Genomic DNA, 23,491 nt, shown 5'->3' on the forward strand with positions numbered 1-23,491 from the left:
AAATACATATTACCTTCATTCCTCCTGTTCTTTCTTCTTTACACAGTACAATTGCCGTTGCCCACATACATCTACATAATATGAATGGTATTACAAATTGCCGTTGCCCACATACATCTACATAATATGAATGGTATTACAAATTGCCGTTGCCCACATACATCTAGGTATTACAAATGGTGGTCCAGTCGTTGATTCTTCATCAGAATAGGCTGCATTTCCTTTTGGTTATGAAGATCATCTCCTGGCAGAAGTCGTTGTCGACGGACCAAAACTGAAGGGCGTACTCTTTCTTCACTTTCTTGAACCCATCTTCGCAACATGAAGGTTTTGCCTTATACCTAGAAGAAGACTTGCCAAAGTTTACATTTGCTTCCTTTCTAATACCAGATTAGTTTTGTCCCTTCGATCCCAAAATTGTCTAGTTCCGATCCCTATTTCATTATTTAAAATAAAAACAAAATTCTGGGCTATACGAAATATGATCGAAACTGTGAAACTGAAATGAGTTGGAAATGTATTCAACATTGGCCTTTTTCTCAAAGTCATGTCGCACGAATTTAAGCTGTGGCACTTGAAGAGAAAACCATTTTTACTCTATTAAATTTAACAATGTGAAACAACAGATAATATATGTTCTCCTCAAATGGAGATGCTGGTGGGAACACCCATCCCCATCACCGTTTTGGCAGCCATAGGATCACCGTCCGACGGCCTTAGCTGCACATACGGCACCATGCCAGGACCATACCGGTTTTTCCTCTCGGGGTCCCTGTTCCACTTGTTGACCTGCTCCCCGATCCTCAACATCCTCTCCCTCAAGTCCTCGACAGGGCCGGTCCTAAGATTTCAGGGGCCCGGGGCGAAAACAAAAGCAGGGGCCCTTTATGCATCATGCATGTTTTCATATTTTTAGACACGGGTTGCTCTTAACTTTTACCGATGGAGTGGAAAACCAACATATCACGTTAGTTTTATGATTTAATTGGTCATGAGTATATTAATTATATCTTACTTTAAATTTAGCCAAGGAAGTTGCATATACAGTTTGCCACACACACAAAAATTGAACGGCTAAAATTAATTTGGCCACCTAAATAAATTAAATCCACCATGCATCCTCTAATTAATACTTTTCAGAATTTTAGCTATTAGTATATAATTAATCCATGAATCCTAGTAGTCATTCTATCCCATTGTCTTTCATCAAAAACCAACACAGCCAGATTCATTAGTCAGAAAGCCGGACTACTACAACCTACTCTTTTTCGCTAATTCACTAGCTACTCCTAATTGTGCCCCTAAGGGCATCTACAGTGGCAGTTGCTTGTGCATGCCCTAATGAAGATAAAACAAAGATTGAAAAAGTAAAAAGTCATCTAAGCACTTTGACTTGCAACGGCAGATGCTAATTGTATGGGCTAAGTAAACATCCCGGACGCTTACTGCAGGAAGGAAAAGCATGTGGCGCACTTTTGCGTCTGACGCCTCACCAGGAGTCAACAAAGCAACCGCTAATTTTGCGGGGATTTTGATCCTAACGCAATTCTTTAAGCGCTGCATTAGACATGCCCTAACTAGCAACGTATCTAACAGAACCTAGATAGTTCTTGGATGATGAATCAAGGAGATGCTTACCTGTTCAGTTGCTCAAAACTGGGGTATTGTTACTCCTGTTCGACGAACATGAAATCACCTGAGTCACGTGGTGTTGCGCCGATAGGTCTCCGCGGGAGGACGTTGTGGCGGTGGGAGTCATTCGTGATATGTGTTTGAGGGATTGATTTGCGGCTAGGTCGATCGCTGATATTGTTGTATGTGGGTTTACATGTGGGAAACGGAAAGTCCACTAATTCAGGAAATCGCTGATTTACTTTCCCACTACTGCACCTTCACGGTTACACCTAGATTAGCGCAGGATCATTTTTATGGGCCTAATACACAAAGCACACATACGTGGGGGCCCCTACGTTTCGGGGGCCCGGGGCGGCCGCCCCCCCTGCCCCCCCTCAGGGCCGGGCCTGGTCCTCGAACGCCTTGTTGATCTTGCCATTCTGTTCCCACGCCGGATCTTGGTACGTGCCCAAGTACTCCTCGCCCGACGAGTGCGACGACAGGAGGTCCAGTATCGCCATCACCAGCGCGCTCTGGTGCTGGGATGGCAATGTGTCCAACAACACCTTGTCTGGCGCCTCCATGAACGCGTGCATCCCATTCCCGTCGGCTCCCATCTCCGACGGCATGTTTATGCGGGCTATGTAGGGACGGTTTGGGACGTAGCCACCAAATGGGTACTGGCTAAAGTTGACGGCGGCGTGATGCGCCGACGCCACCCACATGATGGTGGATAAGGTCTGGACCAAGCTCTCGTGGCAGTCGAGCTTCGGCCACCATGGCTCATCCTTCTTGTCTGCATGTCCTTTGGTGCGCACCTCATCCCACCAAGCCTGGAGCTCCACGTCGTCGACGATGTCCGCCGCACCTGGGTAGTAGTGCGCCACATAATCGAACGCCCACTGTTTGATGGCATCCCAAATCAGCAGGCCATCGTTGGCATAGGGGTAATCATGTATTGCCAGCTCTAGCTTCCCATCCTCCCCTCTGACCGCCATGCCCCTCCAGATGAGGTCCTCCGGCAGCACCTCCTTATCGAACCGCCACTGCTCGGCGTAGGCCGCCGAGCTGATTTCCATCCATGGAGTACTTCCCCGGCGAGAAGGTGCTCTCGATGATCCCGTCGGCGTTGATGAGCAAGCTGCGGGCCTGGGCATTGATCTCCATGGTGAACCGGAAGGACGGGTGCAGCAGCCGGTAGATAGGGTGCATCTGGCTCAGCTGCCTGTTGGCCGCGATGATGTACGGCTCGACGCAGCAGTGTGTCCTCAGCCAGTGGCTGACAAGCTGATGGTAGCCAGTGTCGAGGGAGACGACATGAGCCTTGGCGAGCTGCCACTGCCAGGACCCAGTGATGCTGGCTTCGTGTGCTGATGCCGGCGTGAATACCTCACGCCACTGTGGCTTGCTCGCGGACTTGGGCCTCGTCAGCTCGATGGCGATGGGCCGGAGCGTGTCGTCGCCGGCGAGGAAGAAGAGCGCACGTGCCCCGTACAAGGTCGTGCCCTCCAGCTGCCGCACCTTGTTGACAAATGGAAGGTACAAGTCATGGTAGTCCAGCATGAACAGCTTCTTCTTAGCCACGGCCTGCATGCAGTCATATATATTAGGTGCTCAATTCTTACTACCAAATATATCATTTGCTCTCCAACCAAATAGTAATCAAACTGAAAAGACATATGATGATTGGGTTTGATTACTACAATAATTATATTTGATACAAGTGACATGATTGAATGAAAATTAGGCTTTTCTCATCAGGAGCTTTTTCAGGCATTTTTGCATGTTCAGATGGCCAGTTTGTTTAGATGTTGACAGAAATAGATTGGTGGAGAACATCCATTTACACACACACACACACACACACACACACACACACACACACACATATATATATTGAGAGAGAGAGAGAGAGAGAGAGAGAGAATACGATGATGGTCGCTGAGATATATAATTCGAGGGTGTAGAGAAGGCGGGAAACAAGATACCTACCCTGACTAGTTGGATGCTGAGTGGATTCATCCCTGCAAGGGTTTCACGCGCGAACTCCTCGTCTCTGAACCAAGCAAACTTGTCCCCTGCATTTGCAGGTCTGGTGAGTTGATTCTAAAGAATGCGTTAGCTCGAAATAATAAGAGTGGCAGATTTCAGGTCCAAAACTTAATGGTGCCAGCTAAAACAAGTAGCAGGACTTGATTTGTACGCACTGTCGTGAATCTCGGGCGTTTCAAACTTGAAGACTCTGCGTATCCCCTCAAAAAACTCTGCCCCTTCCTGCTCAAAGAGAAGAACCGCCTCCTTCTCAAGAAATTCAGCGATAAATTTGAACCTTCCACCATCTGGCTGGACTGGCTGGTTCCTGAACTGATCGTCATACATCGCGTTGATGGCGTCCAAGGTGGGGAAACTCTGGCTGCTGTGCTTCGACAACTTCATAATCCTGCATATCCCGTGGAGCACCGACATGAGCAACTTTGTGTTGAATGCTGCCTCCTTTTGCTCCGTGAAATTCTCGTCCTCGGGAACGTAAATGGATACCCCCTTGGGCGGAATAGTCTCCGACAACGGATCTACACACAAGATTCATTCATTCATTCATTCATCTACTCGTAGTATATAGTAAAGCGGTTGCAACTTCGAGAGGTAGTAGCAGTGTTTTAAATTGCCGGCTATTATCAGCTATAGCTGCCGCTATTGTTGTTTCTGCAGTGTCCAACTATTTTGCTTTCCTTCACAATCTTACCGCTATAACCTCAAATAGTCCAGCTATAGCCCCAAATAGCTCAACGAAAAAGCCAGACGCTAAATCCAATAGCCGGTAATTTAAAACCTTGGGTAGTAGTAATAATGTACATTTCCAGCAGTGAGGACGTCCCGTGCGGCAGCGTCGTGGGTAGGGGTGCTCCTTGCCACCGAGAACAGGCCGATTGGTGTTGACGTCTTGGCATGCATGGGTCCCCGAGATCGTTGTACACGTCGTAGTCGTAGATGCGGTCGTATGCCTTGCGTTCGCCATAGCCGGTGCCACGAAGGGCTACCAGCTCGCTCTCACGCAGCCTCTCCACGCCCTTGGGAGTCTGCGACGGGAGGTATGAGTGCTGCACAGCCGCACCCGCATGTAAATGGTAAGCTAAGGGTGAAAGCACGTATTCTCTTCCTACTTAGTTTGTATTCGTAAAGTAAATCCGGTCATGGTGAAGTGTAATGAAGAGAAACCGACCTCGAGAGGGAAGAAACTACGCTTTTCAAGGCTGTAGCTAGTGTGAGGGGTTGATCCAGGAGTTGCAGTGGAATAATGCAACGGCGGACGATCCGGGGTTCTCCCCAGCAGGGAAGACCTTGATGTCCCCTAACAACATCTCCGTGTAGTGGTAGTTCATCACTTGCACGGCGCCAATGGGGCCAAACGACGCCGGCACCATGAAGCTAGCATCGTACATGTGCCAATCCTTCTCCAAGCTGCGAGAGTACTGGACTTTGCCGGAGACTCCATCCCGCTCCTGCCCTGTTTCTGCACAGATATAGCTCAGATATGTTTAAATTTGACCAAGTCTACAGGAAAAAAACACTAATATCTACAAATGCATTCAGAGAGAGAGAGAGAGAGAGCACGCAATAGAAGGAAGAGGGGACGTTTCTCACTTGCATCCAGTTCGGAGCTAACAAGCTCGAGGTACAACCAATTTTTGGTAATGAAATTGTAGAACCCATCAAACACCCGATCAAGCATGTCCTCTTTTAACCAGAAATTTTTCATGTTTACCGTCACAGTGGCCGTCAGCTCGACGGTCTGCTCAAGGTCAAAGTGGAGGTCAGGGCGGGCAACGGTGTTGGTGGCCGGCCCATTATCTTGGGATAAGTTGGTGGTGGTGCTGGTGGCAGTGCTGGTGGTGCTGCTGCCTACTTGCGAGGTGCGGCGAGCACAGCCCGATCGCCGGCGAGCACCCCCCGCCGGGCAAACGGGATGACATGTGCGCCTACTAGGGGCATTGTTGCGGTTTGCATTGTAACCGTGCGTACTTTCTACTGTGCAAGGGAATGGAAGGCAAGGATGTTGTATTTATACAGATGGAACAAGTGTGATGTATGTTTGTGTGTGTAAATGTATGTAGCAGGGGAGCACATATATGGATTTCCTCAAATAAATAGATAAACAAATACCCATGCAAAAATATCCACAACTACTAAGGACATATATGTCCTTATCGATATCGATATATGTCCGGAATTATTCGTGTGCACATGCAGCATATATATATGTGCACATGCAGCATCCATGCAAAATGCCGTGTGGTGTGTGTCTGGAATCGATAAGGTCCGTGTGGCCTAGATAAGTGTGTGCATATACGTCCGGTGTTGTTCTTTTGGCTGGGTTCCAGCGTAGATGCAGTCCAGGCATGCATGCAGCACATGTGAAAAATAATTTTTATATATTATAAAAGATCATGGAGTACAAAGCACCTCAAGCATAATAATAATTACACCTTGTTTCCACAATTGTTTAGTACACCAAAATTACATTATACTCAGTAATATATTAAACACCTTGTTGTTATTATTATTTTTGTTATGTTTTCTATGTTGACTACTATCTTATTTTGCAATTTTCCGGTGCATTATTGGATATTTGTCTGCTCTGCTTAATACCTAGTTTTTTTCTTTTCTTTTTGTGTTTTAGAAAATATTTTTTTCCTTTAGTTCCTTTCAAGCGTAAACAGCTGGAGCGTGGAGACACACAGAAGAATGTTTCACTATCTGCCCTGTATGTAGTGGACGAATGTTTGGAGAAACCGGCCTCCCTCCCTATAATGAAAGCAGCCCTTGCCTCTTTCCCACTGCAAAGGGAATGCATGGTTTCAAGCATTTCGAATTACTACCTTATATTTATTTGTATCATCACTATTTCAATCTCATTTGATGTGATATGTTATAAGTCGTATTTACATATGTTGTTACATAGTAAATGTTGTATTTACATACAAGAGTATCTTGATCTTCTATAACTAGAACTGGATACTTGTGATATCAAATTAAAAATGTTGGCTCCGAGATTGCTTTTTGCAGGGAGTTGAGAAAGGATCTTTGGGCGTACTTAATAAATTTGTTGCAACTAAATTATTACATATGTGTTACTGATCTACACTCTTTTAATGCTGCAAGACACTGAATATTCTAGTCTTCGATAGGACCAGGCCTTCTCTCTATTTTGGCATTTCTGCAGTCTGCCCAAAGATATAGCCCCATTCCTTTGAAACTAATGCATACGTAGTATAATTCTGATTTCAGTCTTGCAAGTACTTTGGATGAGTACTCACCGTTGCTTTGCTCCACTTTTTTCCTCTTGGTACGATTGTCGCGACAAGATGACGGAGCCCGAGAAATGGCTGATCCCGCTGACGAATACTACTATCCCGACGGAGCGTACTACTACGTGAAGGCTGTTGAGTAGTTTGGAGGCTCCCAGGCAGGAGCAGCGGCGACAACTAGAGCCACCACGCACAACGAGCAAAGCTGCGGCCTTTTCTTACATTCCAAAATGTTCAAAATGTACCAGTGGATGAACTATATATGTGTATTTAAATATATGGTTGAATGTATAAATATTTAGATGCATGGATGAGTTGTATATAATAGATTTGTTTTCAAATCTAGAAATACACAATGGTGGCGTCGTTGGGTTTTGATCACGTCACTACTACCAGTGAATAGTTGTGGCGTGGGTAAACGTCCACGCCATTGCGATATCAAATGGTGCTAGTATGAGTGAACAGTGCCACACCATTAGTATGTAGAATATTGATGGGGTGGCGGTCCGAACTCGTTCATCGGTATTTTATTAACAATGTCGTCATATTGATGGTGTCGACCTTCCACGCCACGTGATGTGGTTTTTAGAATGTTGACACTAGGGTTTTCTACACTAGTGAGCTCAATGGACCGCAAACTGGTACTGTCTAGGGCCACTGCTATCGGTCTTCACATCAGCCACTTTCTCGCTACACACCTTGAGGTTGGTCATCGGAATGGGACTCCGCAGACGAGAAATCGTCGAGTTTGGTCCAACAGACAAAGAACCATGAAGGAAAAGTTCACTCTCAAGATCATGGTTCGAAAACTCATGTCAATGCTATAGATGAAAGCAACGCTAACACTCGGTCTAGTGCTTTGCTTAGAGCATCTCTAGTAGAACCCTCAAACCCTTAAATCCAAAATCAGTTTTAAGGGTTGAGAATTGGCCATTTTTGACACTTTTAAGGGTTGAAAAACAGAGGCAAAGACTAGAACCCTCAAACCCAACCCTTATAGCCTAGTTTTGAACACTATGAACATGCACGCGGAGGAACAGAGGATACAAAAATGACTTCAGCCACGGAGGAGCTCGCGCTCGCGCTCGCGCTCGCGCTCGCGCTGCCTGGACGAGGCCGTCTCCCTGGCGTACCGCGCGGTGGAGCTCCGCCGGGCGCCGCGGCCCTTCTCGGCGGGCGGCCGCGACAGGCGCGGCGGCGGCGGCCGCGGCTGGAGCGCGGGGGGCGGCGGCGACGGGCGGGGGCGCGGCGGCAGGCGCGGCAGCTGGAGCGCGGGGGGCGGCGGCGGGCGGGGGCGCGGCGGGCGCGACGGCGGCGGCTGGAGCGCGGGGCCGGGGCCTGGGCGCAGAGGGGCGGCGGGGCCGGGGCCGGGGCGGCGGCCGGAGCGCGGGGGCGGGGGGCGGCGGCCGGAGCGCGGGGGGAGGCGGGGCGGTGGCCGGAGCGCGGGGGGCGGCGGCCGGAGCAACTTCCTCGCGCGGGCGGGAACCAACTGCCTCCCGCGCGAGGTGGGAAGTGGAGTACGGGTTGGGGGCAGTTTCCCCCCCCCCCCCCCCCCCCCCCCCAACCCTCACTTCTACAGGCTGGGAAGGGGTTTGAGGGTTCGACCTCTAATTTTTTTTACGGGTTTAAGGGTTTAAGGGTTCTAGTCTACGCCGTTTTTCCGATGAAAACTATAAAAAAGCGGTTATTTTTAAAGGTTTGAAGATTTGAGGGTTCTACTATCTCTTAGGAGACCGAAAGTACAGGGCACGGGCACCTGCCCTGGTGGCCCAGTAACTGAATATGTGCATGGCTCGTGCGCTGCGCTAGTTAGCCTAGCTCTGGCTGCAATAGGAAGGCCATTCAGAGGTGCGCGGAGGGGCAAGTCCAGCTCGCCCAGAAGTAAGGCAATGCTCTCGTGCAAAGCCAAGAAGCTTAGCTTCAAAAACCACGCGCGTGTGGTGGCTCAGCTAGCAGCAAAGATGGTGCTGCTTGTGGAGTGGAGGAAGAAGCTTCTTCAGCTCCTGTGTCATGCATGTACGTCCAGGATGGAAAAGCAACCTACATGGATGTTTGTACATGCTCTACATCGTTGAGAAGAAGTACTTCAAAATCTGGTGAAAAAGAATGGGCGAAGGTGTCTAGCAAGCACCAAGGAATTGGCGAAATTTAAAGGCGCAAATACGAAGGAGTGTTAGCGTCATGCTATGGAAGAAGAGTTGTGGTCGATCCACGATAATAATGCATGGGAGCTTGTGAATCTTTTCAACATTGAAAAAGCCATAAAGCTCAAGTGGGAATTTAAGATCAAGCAAAAAGCTGAAGGAAGTTGTGTAAAGCACAAGGTACGTAAGCCTAATAGCCAAAGAGTACATGCAAGAGGATAGTGTGGCCCTGACCCTCAGCGGAAAGCACTCTCGTGGTTGCAGCCAACAAATGGCATCTGAAAACCATATATCCACTCATCAACTAGGAGAACAGATGTTTATACAAGTTTCACTATGTTATAAATGTAACAAAAAAATGTCGTCTTTTCTTATTGCGACAAATGTGAATTCAATAAGTTCTATTAATTGTGTTACATTTGACACTATATGAAACATGTATGCATCTCATTCTGATTAAATGGAAATGCTGTTCGGAATGCCCATCTCCATCACCGTTTTAGCGTCCATCGGATTACCGTTCAATGGCCTGAGCAGCACGTACGGCACTACGCCGGCACCGTGGCGGTTTCTCCGGCTGTCGTCCTTGTTCCACTCTTCGACCTGCTCCGCGATGTCTCTCATCTTCTTCTGGAAAACCTGAAACGCCTTGTCGACCTCCCCATCCCTTTGCCAAGCCGGCTCCTGGTGCGTGCCCATGTACTCCTCGTCCGACGCGTGCGACGAGAGGAGGTCCAATGTCGCCATGACCATGACTGTCTGGAGTTGAGACGGCAACGTGTCCAACCACACCTTCTCTGGCGCCGCCTTGAACGCGAGCATCTCCTCCGGTCCCATCTCACACGGCATGTTCCTCCGGGCAATGCTCGGGTGGTTCGGGACGTACCCAGCCATGGGGTACTGCCCGAAGTTGACGGCGGCATGATGTGCCGAGGTGACCCACATGATGGTGGCCAGGACCTGGACCAGGCTCTCGTGGCAGTCCAGCTCCGGCCACCATGGCTCGTCCTGCTTGTCAGGGTGGCCTTTGGTGCGCACCTCCGTCCACCAATCCTGGAGCTCCTCATCGTCGACGATGTCCGCCGCGCACGGGTAGTAGTGCGCCACATAGTCCGACGCCCACTGCTTGATGGCATCCCAGACCAGCAGGCCATCGTTGGCGTACGGGTAGTCCTCTATTGCCAGCTCCAGCTTGCCATCCTCCCCTCTGACCGCCATGCCCCTCCGTATGAGGTCCTCCGGCAGTGCCTCCATGTCGAACCGCCACTGCTTGTCGTACGCCGCGGAGCTGATCTCCATGCTGAACTCCCCCGGCGAGAAGGTCTTCTCGATGATGCCGTCGGCGCAGATGAGCATGCCTCGTGCCTGGGCGTTGATCTCCATGGTGAAGCGGAAGTGCGGGTGTAGCAGGCGGTAGATGGGATGCATCTGGCTCAGCTGCCGGTTCGCCGCAATGACGTACGGCTCGACGCAGCAGTGCGTCCTCAGCCAGTGGCTCACAAGCTGGTGGTAGCCGGTGTCGTGGGATAGGACATGGATCTTGGCGAGCTGCCACTCCCAGGACCCCGTGACGCTGCCGCTGTATCCCGATCCCGGCGTGAAGACCTTGCGCCACTGCTGCTTGTGTGGAGACTTGGGCCGCGTCAGCTCGATGGCGATCGGCCGGAGCGTGCCGTCGTCGGCGAGGAAGAAGAGAGTGCGTGACCCGTACATGGTCTTGTTGTCCAGCTTGCGCACCCTGTGTACGTATGGTAGCAGCAAGTCGTGGTAGTCCAGCATGAACAGCTTTTTCTGAGCCACGGCCTGTATATATATATATATGTGTGTTGTCAACTATCAATGATCCACAGACAAGCTAATTACGAATACTACTTGTTCATGAACACTCCCTTCGTCCGGAAATACTTGTCACGGAAATGGATAAAAGTAGATGTATTCAGAACAAAAATATGTCTAAATACAACCATTTCCGGACGGAGGGAGCATATAGGAAGTTCCTTGGCTTTTAGTTCTCACCTCTTCGGCCGTCATGATACGGTTGATCTGCTTTTCAATCAGCTCCTTAGTGATAAGGGAGTCCGCCGGGCCGTACTTAAGCTCGTCCAGCTTGCTGACGATAGGCAACTCCTGGATGCATAGTTTTCATATTCAGTCCTCGCTAATCTATTTCTCTAAACATGCACATATTCCACACCTCAACATGAAAATATGCATGAGAAAATGTCCACGTCTGTCTAATTATATGGTGATGATCTGAAACTGATATATATTGGTTTAGTGTAGGTGAGAAACAAGGTACCGTGACTAGTTGGATGCTGAGTGGGTTCATCCCTGCAAGGGTTTGCCGCGCAAACTCCTCGTCTCTGAACCAAGCAAGCTTGTCCACTGCATTTTAGAAGCATATTATGTATATGTCAAAAGAATATTATGTCATTGAATTCACATTCAAAAATGAAGTATTCGATGGTGTGATTTTGGGATCTGCACGTACTGTCATGAATCTCGGGGGTTTCGAACTTGAAGACTCGACGTATCCCCTCCACGAACTCCGCCCCTTCGAGCTTAACCAGATGAACCAGCTCCTTGGCAAGCAAATCCAGGATGAGCCTGACCTTGCCCCCTTCAGGCTGCACGGGCTGGTTCCTGAAGTCGTCGTCGTACAAGGCGTCGATGGAGGCCAAGGTGGGAAAGCTGGGGAGGATGTCCTTGTTCACCTTCAAGCCAGTGCATAATCCGTGCAGCTGTGACAACAATTGCTTTGTGAGGAACGCTTGCTCCTTGCGCTCGGTGAAGGTCTCGTCCCGGGGCACGTACATTTCGCCCTTCTTGTGGGACTCCTCCTCCGAGGACGGATCTGCACCACACCGCAAGATTCATTCATCCATCGTTTAATTATCTATCTATATATCAATGGGGTATAGTGGTTTGTACCTGTCTTGCTGCGTGGGCGGCCCGTGCGGCAGCGCCGTGGGTAGGGGTGCTCCTTGCCGCCGAGCACGGGCCGCTTGGACTCAGGTTTGCCGAGGTCGTTGTATACGTCGTAATCGTAGATGCGGTCATGTTTCTTGCGCTCGCCGCAGCCATTGCCGCGGAGGGCCTCCAGTTCACTCTTGCGCAACTTCTCCACGCCCTTGGGTGTCTGCGACGGGATGTAGGATTTCTGCACATGGTAAGCAAAGTGGTCAGCAGACGGTAGTGATCTAAATGCTCTTATATTTCTTTACGAAGGGAGTAGTGTAACATATAGTGTAACGAGTACCGACCTCGACAGGGAAGAAGGTACGCTTGTCGGGGCTGCAATGTGAGGGGTCGATCCAGGAGTGGCAGTGGAATAACGTGACGGCGGATGACTTTGTTGGGTCTTCACCAGCGGGGAAGATCTTGACTTCTCCTAGCAACATCTCGGTGTGGTGGTAGTTCACCAGGCGCACGGCGCCGATGGGGCCAAACGATGCCGGCACGGTAAAGATGGCTTCATATAAGTCGTAATCCTTTTCGGTTTCACGCGAGTGCTTGAGTTTGCCGGAGATTACATCATGTTCCTGCCCCGTGTCTGCAACCGGACAACCACATTGTTCATTTAGGCCATGTTTCTAGTCGAGAGAAAAACAAGCCATCTTCTACGTAGACAAACTTGGAGGAAGACGAGCGCACGCAATAATACGATGGGAGGAAGGTTTCTCACTTGGATCCAACTCGGAGCTGACGAGCTCAAGGGTCAGCCATGAGCCGAGAATGAGATCGTACGCCCAATCACGGGCCCTTTCCTTCTTCTCATCCGACCACCAGAAACTCTTCATGTGCACCGACACCGTGGCCTTCATCTCGACGGTCTGCTTGAGGTCGTACTGGTGGCCCGGCTTGGCGACCGTGGTGAGGGCCGGCCCATTGACGTCGGTTAAGGTGGTGGTGGTGGTCGTGGTGGTGCTGGTGCTGCCGACCCTGGTGCGGCGGGAGTTCGTGCTCGGTTTTCGGCGAGCCTCTGCCACGAGGAACGATGCCCTCCGGCTCAACGGGACGGCACGTGCGCCTACCAAAGGCTTGGTTGCCGTCTGCATTGTGGCCGTGGCTAGCTAACTAGCTATTACTAAGAGGAATGTAGCTATGGTACGTTGTGGTAGTAAGCAAGGGGAGGAAAGGGTGATGGAAGGATTTGGTGCCCGAAAGAGTGAGCCCCTGGATGTCCTATTTATGGGGATGGAATGGAAAAAAATTCGAAAGACATGTTGCTGGAAAGCTACTCCAGCGACATATATTTCTTGTTTCTAATTTTTTTTTTGACATGGGCAACATATATTTCGATATAGAGGGAGTAGTATGTAGTCATGCATCCAGTCCCGGGCCACCTATATGGACGTACGTGCGCGTGGAAAACGTACTCCGTGCCGGTATCTTTGTGTGCTGCACATGCTCATACAAGGTCCATGCAAAGTGGCCGACAGATACATGGACGTACATGCGCGTGGAGAACGTCTACATGGACGTACGTGCGCTGTATGCATGTGGACGTACCTGCGTTCTAGTACTAGTAGGCAGGGAGACCAAAGGGTGACGGAAGGAAAGAGTAACCATGGATTTCCTATATATGGGCCGTCAAATTATTTATCGATCTATATACTCCCTCCGTCATAGTTTAGAAGATACGTTTAAATTCACGTGTATTTTCACAATAGACAAAGCTTAGGACGCATTGCAATTACTCATAGTAGCTAATTAGTATTCCTTTGTACTACTTTTGTGTGCGTCCATAACGTGAATGTTATTTTTCAGCCTATTTCACAGCCAATAAATTACCATCTAGGTGATCTAGAGAATTTACAAGCACGCCTTGATAGAGTATACTTCTGGATATTTATGGGATGCCCAGCCGTGGAGCGCATATATTGATTCCCGCAATTAATTCACGGCCCATTCCACATGAACGTACGTACGTGCACGTGAAGAACGTAGTGGGCAGTACAAATAACTTGCATTATTGTGTGTGGATGATCGATACGTCCGGTTATCAGTTTTGGCTGGTTCTTCCCAGCAGATGGACACAGATTCAGATGGACACAGATTCACGCGCGCGGAAACGAGTTCCACGCTCGCTACGCTCCTCCCAACTAGGCAGGCATTCCCACTGCCAAAGGGTTAAATTCGCTTGGTTGCAAACATTTTGTATTCCCTTCACTTCACAGGTACCGTGTCTATTTTAATTTCAATTTGTACGTTTTGCAGTGAACAGCAGATTTCATCGCTCATGGGCTCGTAATGTCATCTTTCTTGCGTCTACAAGATTTGGATGCACACAAGCAACACAAAAGCGCAAACATATTAGGAGAACGTGCCTAAAACATTCTTATAAAACAAGCGTCTCATATAATATAAAGGAATGATGAACAAGCGCCACTGTTATTAAATCTGCCCATGAAGGCTACATCTTTGATTTTTACCCTAAGTAATAATTCCAATAAATATCTGGACTTCGATTTGTAGATCAAACTTAGATTTCATCGCTCATCGGCTCGTAATGTCATCTTGCCGTCTACAAGATTACGATATATGCACACACATGCAACACAAACGCGCAAACATATTAGGAGAACGTGCCTTTTGAAAACCATGTCAAAGCGAAGTCAAGTGTGCAACGGAATATATAAACATCATTGCATCAACCACCGATGAGAGCGCCGGTGGAAAACATTCTTATAAAACAAAAGTCTCAGTTCTCATATATAATATAAGGGAATGATGAACAAGTGTCACCATTATTAGATCTACCCATGAAGGCTACATCTTCGATTTTTACCCTAAGTAATAATTCCAATAAATATCTGGACTTCGATTTGTAGATCATACCTAAGGTTATTACTTCGAAGCTCAAGGCCATGTGCTCAAAACCTCCACTGAACGTAAGCCACCATGCTCTATTGACCCCACTTTCAGTGAACTCACCGCTCCAAGCCAAACTCATTGGCTTGACGTAAATATCACCTTGCATCCGAACCTACCACGTATATGAGGCAGATCGGCGCACACCCTAACAGCTTCAACAAGTTCATCGATGTCGCCCAAAGACCATTGAAAGAGCCATCTATGAGCCCGATGTCTTCAACGGTGATGGAAGTAGACCGCGGACATCGATCGTCGATACTACCAAATAACACCCTAAGGGCCAGCGGCTTAGCCAAAAGACATCATGTAACAGTGCGATGGCCACTGAGTGGAGCCACACACCATTTATCCTCGAGTGCGCCTGATGCATCTATGCTAGGCACAAAGGGAACGATCGTTCGCCCTTGACGGTGTTGGTCGATGAAACTAAAAGGATCTTGAATGTTGAATGTGAGACGCGTGTTGTAGCCACTCATCGGGAACAAAATGGTGCAAGCCATATGCTTGCCCAGCTTGATCATCGTACGGTCCACACTACAACCACGGTTTGGCTCACTTCTAGATTGTAGAAGTTGTTAACTTTAGTGTTGCCAATTGAGAAATACAAGGGGGTTGTGGAGATATATTTGCATTGACACGACCCCCGCGTCACCCCCACTCAAGCAACTCAGGCGGTGCCGCAACCCTAGCTAGCTGTCAGAGGCGATGCCTCCTTGCTTCCCTCACTCCATTGATGTTGGGGGATCCCGCTGGACTAAGCCCCGGGGGGCGACGACGATGGCGGGGTCTCCCTTTGTCCTGCATAATTAGGGCGTTGAAGGTCCCCTCGGCATGAGGAGGCACAATCGATCGGGCCTTTGCGGTGCAGCGGCCGACACTGCCTCGCACCAGGCGATGGCTGCGGTCGGTGGCGATGAGGCGGACTACGTGGTGAGTGGCGGAGCGACTGTTGACCATGCCTTTGGTACAGCGATGGCTGGTTATGCATCGACCGACCATCAGATCTCGAATCGGTGGCGACAGCGTGGAGGGCTTGGTGAACAGGTCGGTGGCATGCGTGGTCTGGCCTTGGTTCAGATTTGATCTGGTCGGTGTGTCCTGCTTGCTATGCGGTGACCGGGATCGATGGCGTCTCGTGCACACAATGCTAGATGGAAATTCATCTAGCACATCCAGATGAAAACCTTGCTATCGGCTAGGTGCCAAGGCCAGCGATAGTGCGCTTTTCCGCGTTGTCCACTTCTTGAAGGCATCGTCGTGGAGAAGCTCCAGACTTCTATACCCTACCTCTGTTGAAATCGTAGATCAGTCGATCGGATGACGACGTCGCTTTTGTGTCGTTCCACCATTGGGGTGTCATTCTTGGAGGTGTGCATTAGCTCAATGGACCAATGGCCAGTTTCAACGGTTGAGTGGCACTGCATGTGATGCATCAATGATGTGAAATCTCTGCAGCGTGGCACCGTAGGGTCTCGGTGATGGATGCGTGATAATTGACACGCGTAGAGACATGTGTTGTGTGGCACAGTGATGGCATGGAAGGCGGGCCTAACACGTTCGATGCATCGTTACCTGCTCTGATGACGGGTCGGTGGAAGATGGTGGCGGTGGCCTTTACAGCGTGGCATGCAGGGCTCGCTAAGAGTGAGTTGGACCATTTGTCTGTCCTAGACCCGGCGAGTGCAACTTGGTTTGCGTCTCTGGTTTCAGATGTTGGGCTTTGGTTTGAGGTTTGGGCAGTCGACCCCAACAATACGCACCCCTTCATCAAGTTGATATATAGTAGTAGCGGCACATGTTGTCATTGATGGTGGCTAGACTTACTGATATATTACTTTATAAAATCCTAATAAATAACTAATAAAATAATTGTATGCATCGTCTTGATACGGAGGTCGTGAGTCTAGGTCATCCTGAGTAATCCTGGTCAATCAAATTATCCCATTGGCAAAACAAATGCTGTGATCAACTAGATTGTTTGATAAAAAAATCCTAAACCTATAAAACCGAAATGAAATCTTCAAGAATGCATGATTTTTTTTGTTGATCACGAAGAACTCCCAAATCTATTGTTTTTCATGTTCATGTTCAAGCATTACTATTAGAAAAAGGGACTACATAAGTTTAATCAAATTCGAACCCATGTAACTTGATTTTCTTTTAGAAACAGCTGTAATTTTATTCATATTCATAACAATACCAGGTACACTCTTATTTTAAGTTTCAATTTGTTTGACGGATTTTTTTAGGTTTGAATAACTAGACGTGCACGCATCGCTCCACCCGTGCTGGAATTGGGCTCGGTTTTCGTTTTCATGCGGCCCACTATCGCAACCTCTTAGGACATGTACAACGGTGTCTACTCACCCGTCTGTGACGAGTGACATGTAGGATTTTTATCTAGGTGGAAGAGAGAGAATGAAGGGAGAGAAAGAGGGTGTCTATAATTCGGCAGATGGTCCATAGCCCACGAAAACGAAAATCGCTCCTTACCGATAGCCTTCGGCCGTTGTAGGCGCGGGCGTCTTTAATTTGCTACCCAACCGTCGTTCCGTGCTGCACAATGATTCCTATTTTTGGTGGAGATACAGACAGGATACAGAAAGACTGTTGTATAGGGTGTCTTTACTCTTGACTACAGATGATTGGTGCAGACGGGGCTATCTAATCTAAATCTAAACTAATGTACATGCCCTTAGGGACCCTACATGCCCTTAGGGACCCTCCGCCGCCATCACCTGCCATCGCGACGGCAGCACGTCGCCACCGACTCTCCTTCTCGTACATGTGGAGGCCTCCAGTGTCCACTGCTGGGCTTCGAGCTGCACGGATGAGCCACCGCCGTTCCCTGCCAGCGCTGGTGCCGGCACCGCCGCTGGACGACGAAGACCTCCTGGAGGAGATCCTCCCTCCGCACCCGTCCTCCCTCACACGCGCTTCCCTCGTCTGCAAACACTGGCGGCACATCCTCTCCAACCCCAGATTCCTCCGTCGCTTCCGCGATCACCACCCGAAGCACGACGCCAAGCCTCCACTCTTGGGTTACTTCCACAAAAAATATCGACAAATTTGGTCTTCACACGATTAGACTCCACACGATTTGGTCTTCCACAAAAAATATCGACAAATTTACTCCGGCGAGCCTCGTCGATTGGACTCCACACGATTTGGTCTTCTTCGGCTGCCGGCATGGCCCTCCTCCTTGACCGTGGACCCCGGCATGAGGTCCTTGTGTGGGACCCCATCACGGGGTCCGATGCCACGTGGGCTAGACAGAGGCGGCGGTAGGCTTGTCCGCAGTGTCGCGGCGCTCTCCTCCGCCAGGGACGATCATCATGTTGATGGCCGTTACAAATTGAGACCATTTAGATTGACGCTGGTTGGAGACGAACCTAAACGCGCAAAGGCATTCGTGTGTCTTTATGAATCCAAGTCTGATGTGTGTGTGTGTGGGGGGGGGGGGACATTATCTCCATACCAACAGGGAGCATATGGTTACTGGATGTGTCCGCTGGGAGATGGTAGCACAGGGTATCTTCAACCGGTTTGGATGACGTCATGTTAATAGGATAGGTGTTTAGTCATCTATATATTTTGTCATCTCCGGCTTGGGCAAGAAAGATGCCTTGTATCGCTTTATTTTATTTTTGCTGCACACTTCATGTACTTATTGAAAACTTGTTTTTGTTTTTAATAACATCTATTGATGCAGAGGTCGGGGCTCAGCCTCCATTTCGAAAAAAACCATAGACATGGTTTACATGGAAATGCCCAGCATCTTGGTTGGGGATACACTTTGTTGGTTGCTTTCCTCCGGGGTATCCTTGAGTTTGATTTTGAAAGCATTGCCCTTGTTGTGATTCACAAGCCGGAGGGCGCCCATGCTACTACCAATTGCTCGTCTTTCCAGCCGGCCCTTACGGATGGTTGTCTTGTGTTGTGACAGAGTTTGGTCGCCTCGGCCTGGCTGTTTTATCCATGTCAAAATTAAGCATGCAGTTATGGGCGAGCAAATCCGAGTGTGATGGTGGTGCTTCATGGGCGTTACAGAAAACTGTCCAACTGGAAAATCGATTTTCAGAACTCCTTGTCCCGGGTGCAACAATACTGGTTGTGATAAGAGCATGGTTAATAGTATAGCCAACTGCTGGATATAAGCAGTTTTATAGCCCATCTTATAGCTAGCTTGTACAATAGTTAGCTATAAAAGAGTACTACTTTTATCATATATGACCCACCTTTCATTCTCACAAAGCACCGCCCGCTTCCCTTCTCTCTCCTCTTCTCTCTCATCCAAATCAGCAAAAATATAGTATTTTAATCCTTACAGCCTGCTGACTGTACCTTATTGTACTTGCTCTAATGGGGTACGTATGATGAGGTTACAAATGTCGTCTTCATGTCTTCGGAATATGACGACTTCATGATCCACGTTGACTCTATGCAATTGAGATATCTTGGTGAAAGATAATGCATGGTTTTCCGAATGTATTATCCCTACAGAAATTTTCGGACTGCAGGTAATATATACCTTGTCTTTGCATTGCATACGTGAGAAATCCTGGTCACTTATTTTGCTCAGATTCACTACAATTACTTCGGGTGCATGTATATTTGACTTGATATTGTTGGTATGCTCAGACTCTACTGGATAGTTAAGAATAAATTAAATTGTTACTTTTTTTCTATCCGGATGGTGATAATATTTATAATGTAATCATTTAATATCCTTATTTCATACGACAGTACTTATACGGGTAAAAAGGTGGAACTATAGGTATTGTTTCATGGTCAATTCACGTGCATAAAATGTTTCGTTTGTATTTTCATTGTTTGTTATCAGCTCTTCATCCTGCAATTTGGCTTTTAAGTGTCGCATGATATATTTGACTTTCCTCATATATGTAGCTCTATGTTTGGTTATTTTGATCTTTTGACGCTTAATTATCTTGAATCTAATACGATCTATGAAGAAAGGAAGTTCTTGGGTAGAAGAAGAGTGAGCCGAGCTGTATGCTTGTCTAGCTGCTGGATGTGTGGTCTAAATACAGTATTTTATCTGTGTGTTTTTTTTCAAAAACAAATTTAGTTCGTATTAGATTTGGATGTTAGATGTAACTTTTGAGACCATGATAACAAGATGTAAGATATTGATGGGATGGTCTCATCTTTCCTACTGTTGGTTCGCATTGAAGATACCTTCAAAACTTCAACGAAATACAAGGGTCCTGCCCTTGGTTTGCATTGTGATGTTTTGATGGTCTTGTTTTACATGAACCGGTGTGGTTTAATCCTCACCCCGTGTAGGTAAGATATTGATAGGAAGTCTGGGATATAATAACATCATGCTAGTACATAGCTCTGCATATGCCACCAGTTTACAAGAATGATTACATTAAGAGATCTTACACACAATAAAACTTGTAAAAGAAGGCTTCCGAAGAGGATACGATGGCACGCTCCAATAGCTCGCGAAGCGGCGGACTGCCATGGCAAAGAGGAGCACCTACATGAGCGCATCGGCCCTGCAACCATCGTCGGCCAACGACAGGGAGGAGCAAAGGCAGATCGCAGCCACCTCACTCACCGCTCAGAAAAGGAAGCTGCAGTCAAGGAAGAGCATGCCCTCTATTGGAGCCTCGGTCTAATGATCCCTGATGACCACCGTTTCGACTACATCAACGAGCTCGAGGAGGAGGATTAGGAGAAGAATGGCATGAGGGCGACGAGGAGGAGTAGAGCGTTGGTGCCAGAGTAGCTAGCAGTAGTAGGAGCTAGCAATGTTGAAGGGTGATTCTATATTTTGAAAATGTCACTTACCGACATTTCAAGTAGCAAAATATATGTGAATTTGATGACTTGTTTCCCACTATTATAGGTAATTTGACTGAAGTTTGTTCTTAACAAGTTCGCGTGCGTGTGTGATGTCTGGTGTGTGTGTGAGTAGTGCCTTCTCTAGCACTAACGTGTGCAATGTGTGTGTGAACAAATTTGCTGAAACGTACATCCCACATGAGACGGAAAATATAGAGGCTGATTTATGGGGGTGTAATGACTTTGTCCATCTGCCGCTGAGCCTGCAAAAAAAAAAAAAACTCAACAGTGCACTTTATAATGGTTTTGAAGCCGCACATATGGCGACTCTGCTATAGTTGCTCTTAACATAGTTGCGTAATGGGAGAATTAGAGTTAGTAGGAATCACCTATTTCGGTATATATAATTGCATCTAACTTGAACTTTTCACAATTGATAGTATGCATCAACAATACATTATAGTCTCGGTTCTCTCAATTCCTACACAAACTTTCCTAATCAATTATTCACTATTTTGTCATGTTCCAAAAAAGTTCAGCACTTGGTTGCTGAATATTGCTTTTGGCTCCCGAGCTCACTGGAGGTCTTTAAATTCAAACTTCAAATTCAATGAAAATTCGTATTTTAATATTTTAAAAAATTCTGAAAAAAAACATAGATAGATGAAGGTATAATACACAAGTGTGTAAATTTTCAGAACAAAATACGTTGAAATGAGGGCTGTACAAAAAAGACAAATCTGAAACCTTTTAACACATGTTACTATTCATCATTTCAGACCATGAATTTGTCTTTTTTGTACAGATCGCATTTCAAAGTATTTCGACCTGAAATTTTACACACACACGAATCACATCCTTGTTTAGTTGTATATTTTTTTTCAGATTTTTTGGAACTAAAATTTTCGAATTTTGAATTTTTCAAACATTTCGGCCTCCATGGCTCCCGGGAGCCAAAACGCCATTCTCCTTGGTTGCCTTTTTTTTCCTATAATGCCTAGTAAGTTTCTTAGCAATCTTCCAGCATATGATTGGAGATCTCTCTCTCTCTCTCTCGCTCCCCCTGTGTGTGTGTTATTTCTTTTTACGTAAATTCTGGTTTTAACCCTCTATTTCGACATTTTGGATAGAAATTGTTCCATTTAATAGATTTGCATTTGTATAACTGCATTTACAGAAACTTTTGCCAAATTTTAGCATTGAACATAGTAAGAGCATATTTTATAGCTATGTCAAAACTGGCATTTAAACTTAAATTTTGGTCGGCTGGCGGTATCATTGGAGGATGAGAGTATATAGAAGGACACAAGGATAATTGTTTTCTTTTCACAAATACTTAAAGGTTGTGTATCTTTTTGTTGATATAGATGAAGTTGAAACAAGAACAAAAAAGGGTACATCACATGACACAACCACAAGATGGCTTAACACTGCCAGGAGAAGACAGGAATGGATGCTCATCCCAAACAGAAGTTGTAAGAGCATTTACAGCCGGACCCCTCAAATTCGCCTCAAACGCTTGGGTAGCCCGCCGGTCACTGACTAGTCATAAAAAGTCGACCCATCTGGACCACTCATACCAATCTCAAACGTCCGGACTGACCGGCACCCCTCATATCCATCTCAAATATAAGGACGACATGAGGGCTCGCGGACGCGCCCGGGCATGTCCGGTTAGTACACCACGTAGGACGCGACCCCATCTGGACCACCTTTTCTCTTTCTTTATTTATTCTTTTCTTTCTTTCTCTTCTTCTTCATCAATCATGTGCAAGTGACCCGTCATTTGAGGAAAAATACGAGAGGTGTGACTGCATGGATGAAAAAGTGAGGAGGGGATCAAAATTGATATGCCCGATCACTAACCGGTCGTGTCCGCGGGCGTTTGAAGGGCGGGATTTGCAAGTTTTGGCTGTAGATTCTCTAACATAAGACGAAAAACTAACATGTCACGAGTTGGGCTGCCACTTTGGAATTGGAGCTACACCCGCTGCCTAGGGATGGCAAAAGGCGTCACCGAACGCGCAAAAAATGAAGCTACGCCTGCCTCAACACATTTATTAATCGGGCCATGGCATGCGAGTCCGTGGGCTGCCCCTTAGGGCCCAGGCACGACCCAATTATTAAACGGACCAACATGTTGGCCCGATTAGCTGCTGGGCCACATATTTTTAGCCCCATGGGTTCATTTTTAAGCCCATTAGGCTATATATTATATATATATATATATATATTAAAAAATCAAAAAAATATATATAATTAAATGGGCCGTGACGTGTCGACCGGTGTGACCGGCTTACAAGCCCAGGCACGGTCCAAGACGTGCTGCATGTCGAACACGAGCACGACTAAAGGGTGCCGGGCCGAACCCGTCTCGTGCCGGGCTGGCATTGCTATCGGGCCGGCCCGATTGACACGGCCGTTTGGCAAGGTATACTTCAGAGTGGAAACAAAAATGAAAAAGAGAAAGAAAAAAAGATAGCCCCTCCATGTTCCCCGCACCCCGCTTGCCCAGACCCAGGCGCCGCCGGCGGCCGCCGTCCTCCGCCCCTCCCCGCGCCCGGCCGCGTTTCGATCCGACCTCCCGCCGTCACACGCGCCTGCTCCCTCTGCCCCACCTCCCAGCCTGCCTCGCGTTCGCCATCTGCGCCAACTCCCGCGCGGCGCCGATCCCGCCGTCCGCAGGAGCCCGTTGCCGGCGGAGCTCGGAAAGGCCGTGTCCAGGACCCTCAGGGG

General features: G+C 47.9%; 1 protein-coding gene and 1 pseudogene across 1 annotated transcript; both read right to left on the minus strand.

Moving 5' to 3' along the window:
* Window positions 1–642: 642 nt before the first annotated feature.
* LOC123406259 lies at window positions 643–5,619 on the minus strand (annotated as a pseudogene).
* A 3,791-nt stretch (window positions 5,620–9,410) lies between these two features.
* Window positions 9,411–13,326, minus strand: LOC123406258 (lipoxygenase 2.2, chloroplastic). The gene is made up of 7 exons (XM_045099744.1): window positions 12,750–13,326; window positions 12,328–12,617; window positions 11,996–12,224; window positions 11,556–11,918; window positions 11,364–11,449; window positions 11,081–11,191; window positions 9,411–10,867 (listed from the first exon to the last, which is right to left on the minus strand). The coding sequence occupies exons 1-7, from the start codon at window positions 13,120–13,122 to the stop codon at window positions 9,521–9,523; spliced, it is 2,799 nt and encodes a 932-aa protein (XP_044955679.1). The 5' UTR covers window positions 13,123–13,326; the 3' UTR covers window positions 9,411–9,520.
* Between the last annotated feature and the right edge of the window lie 10,165 nt (window positions 13,327–23,491).

The sequence above is a fragment of the Hordeum vulgare genome, chromosome 6H (assembly GCF_904849725.1).
Source record: "Hordeum vulgare subsp. vulgare chromosome 6H, MorexV3_pseudomolecules_assembly, whole genome shotgun sequence".
NCBI lineage: Eukaryota > Viridiplantae > Streptophyta > Magnoliopsida > Poales > Poaceae > Hordeum > Hordeum vulgare.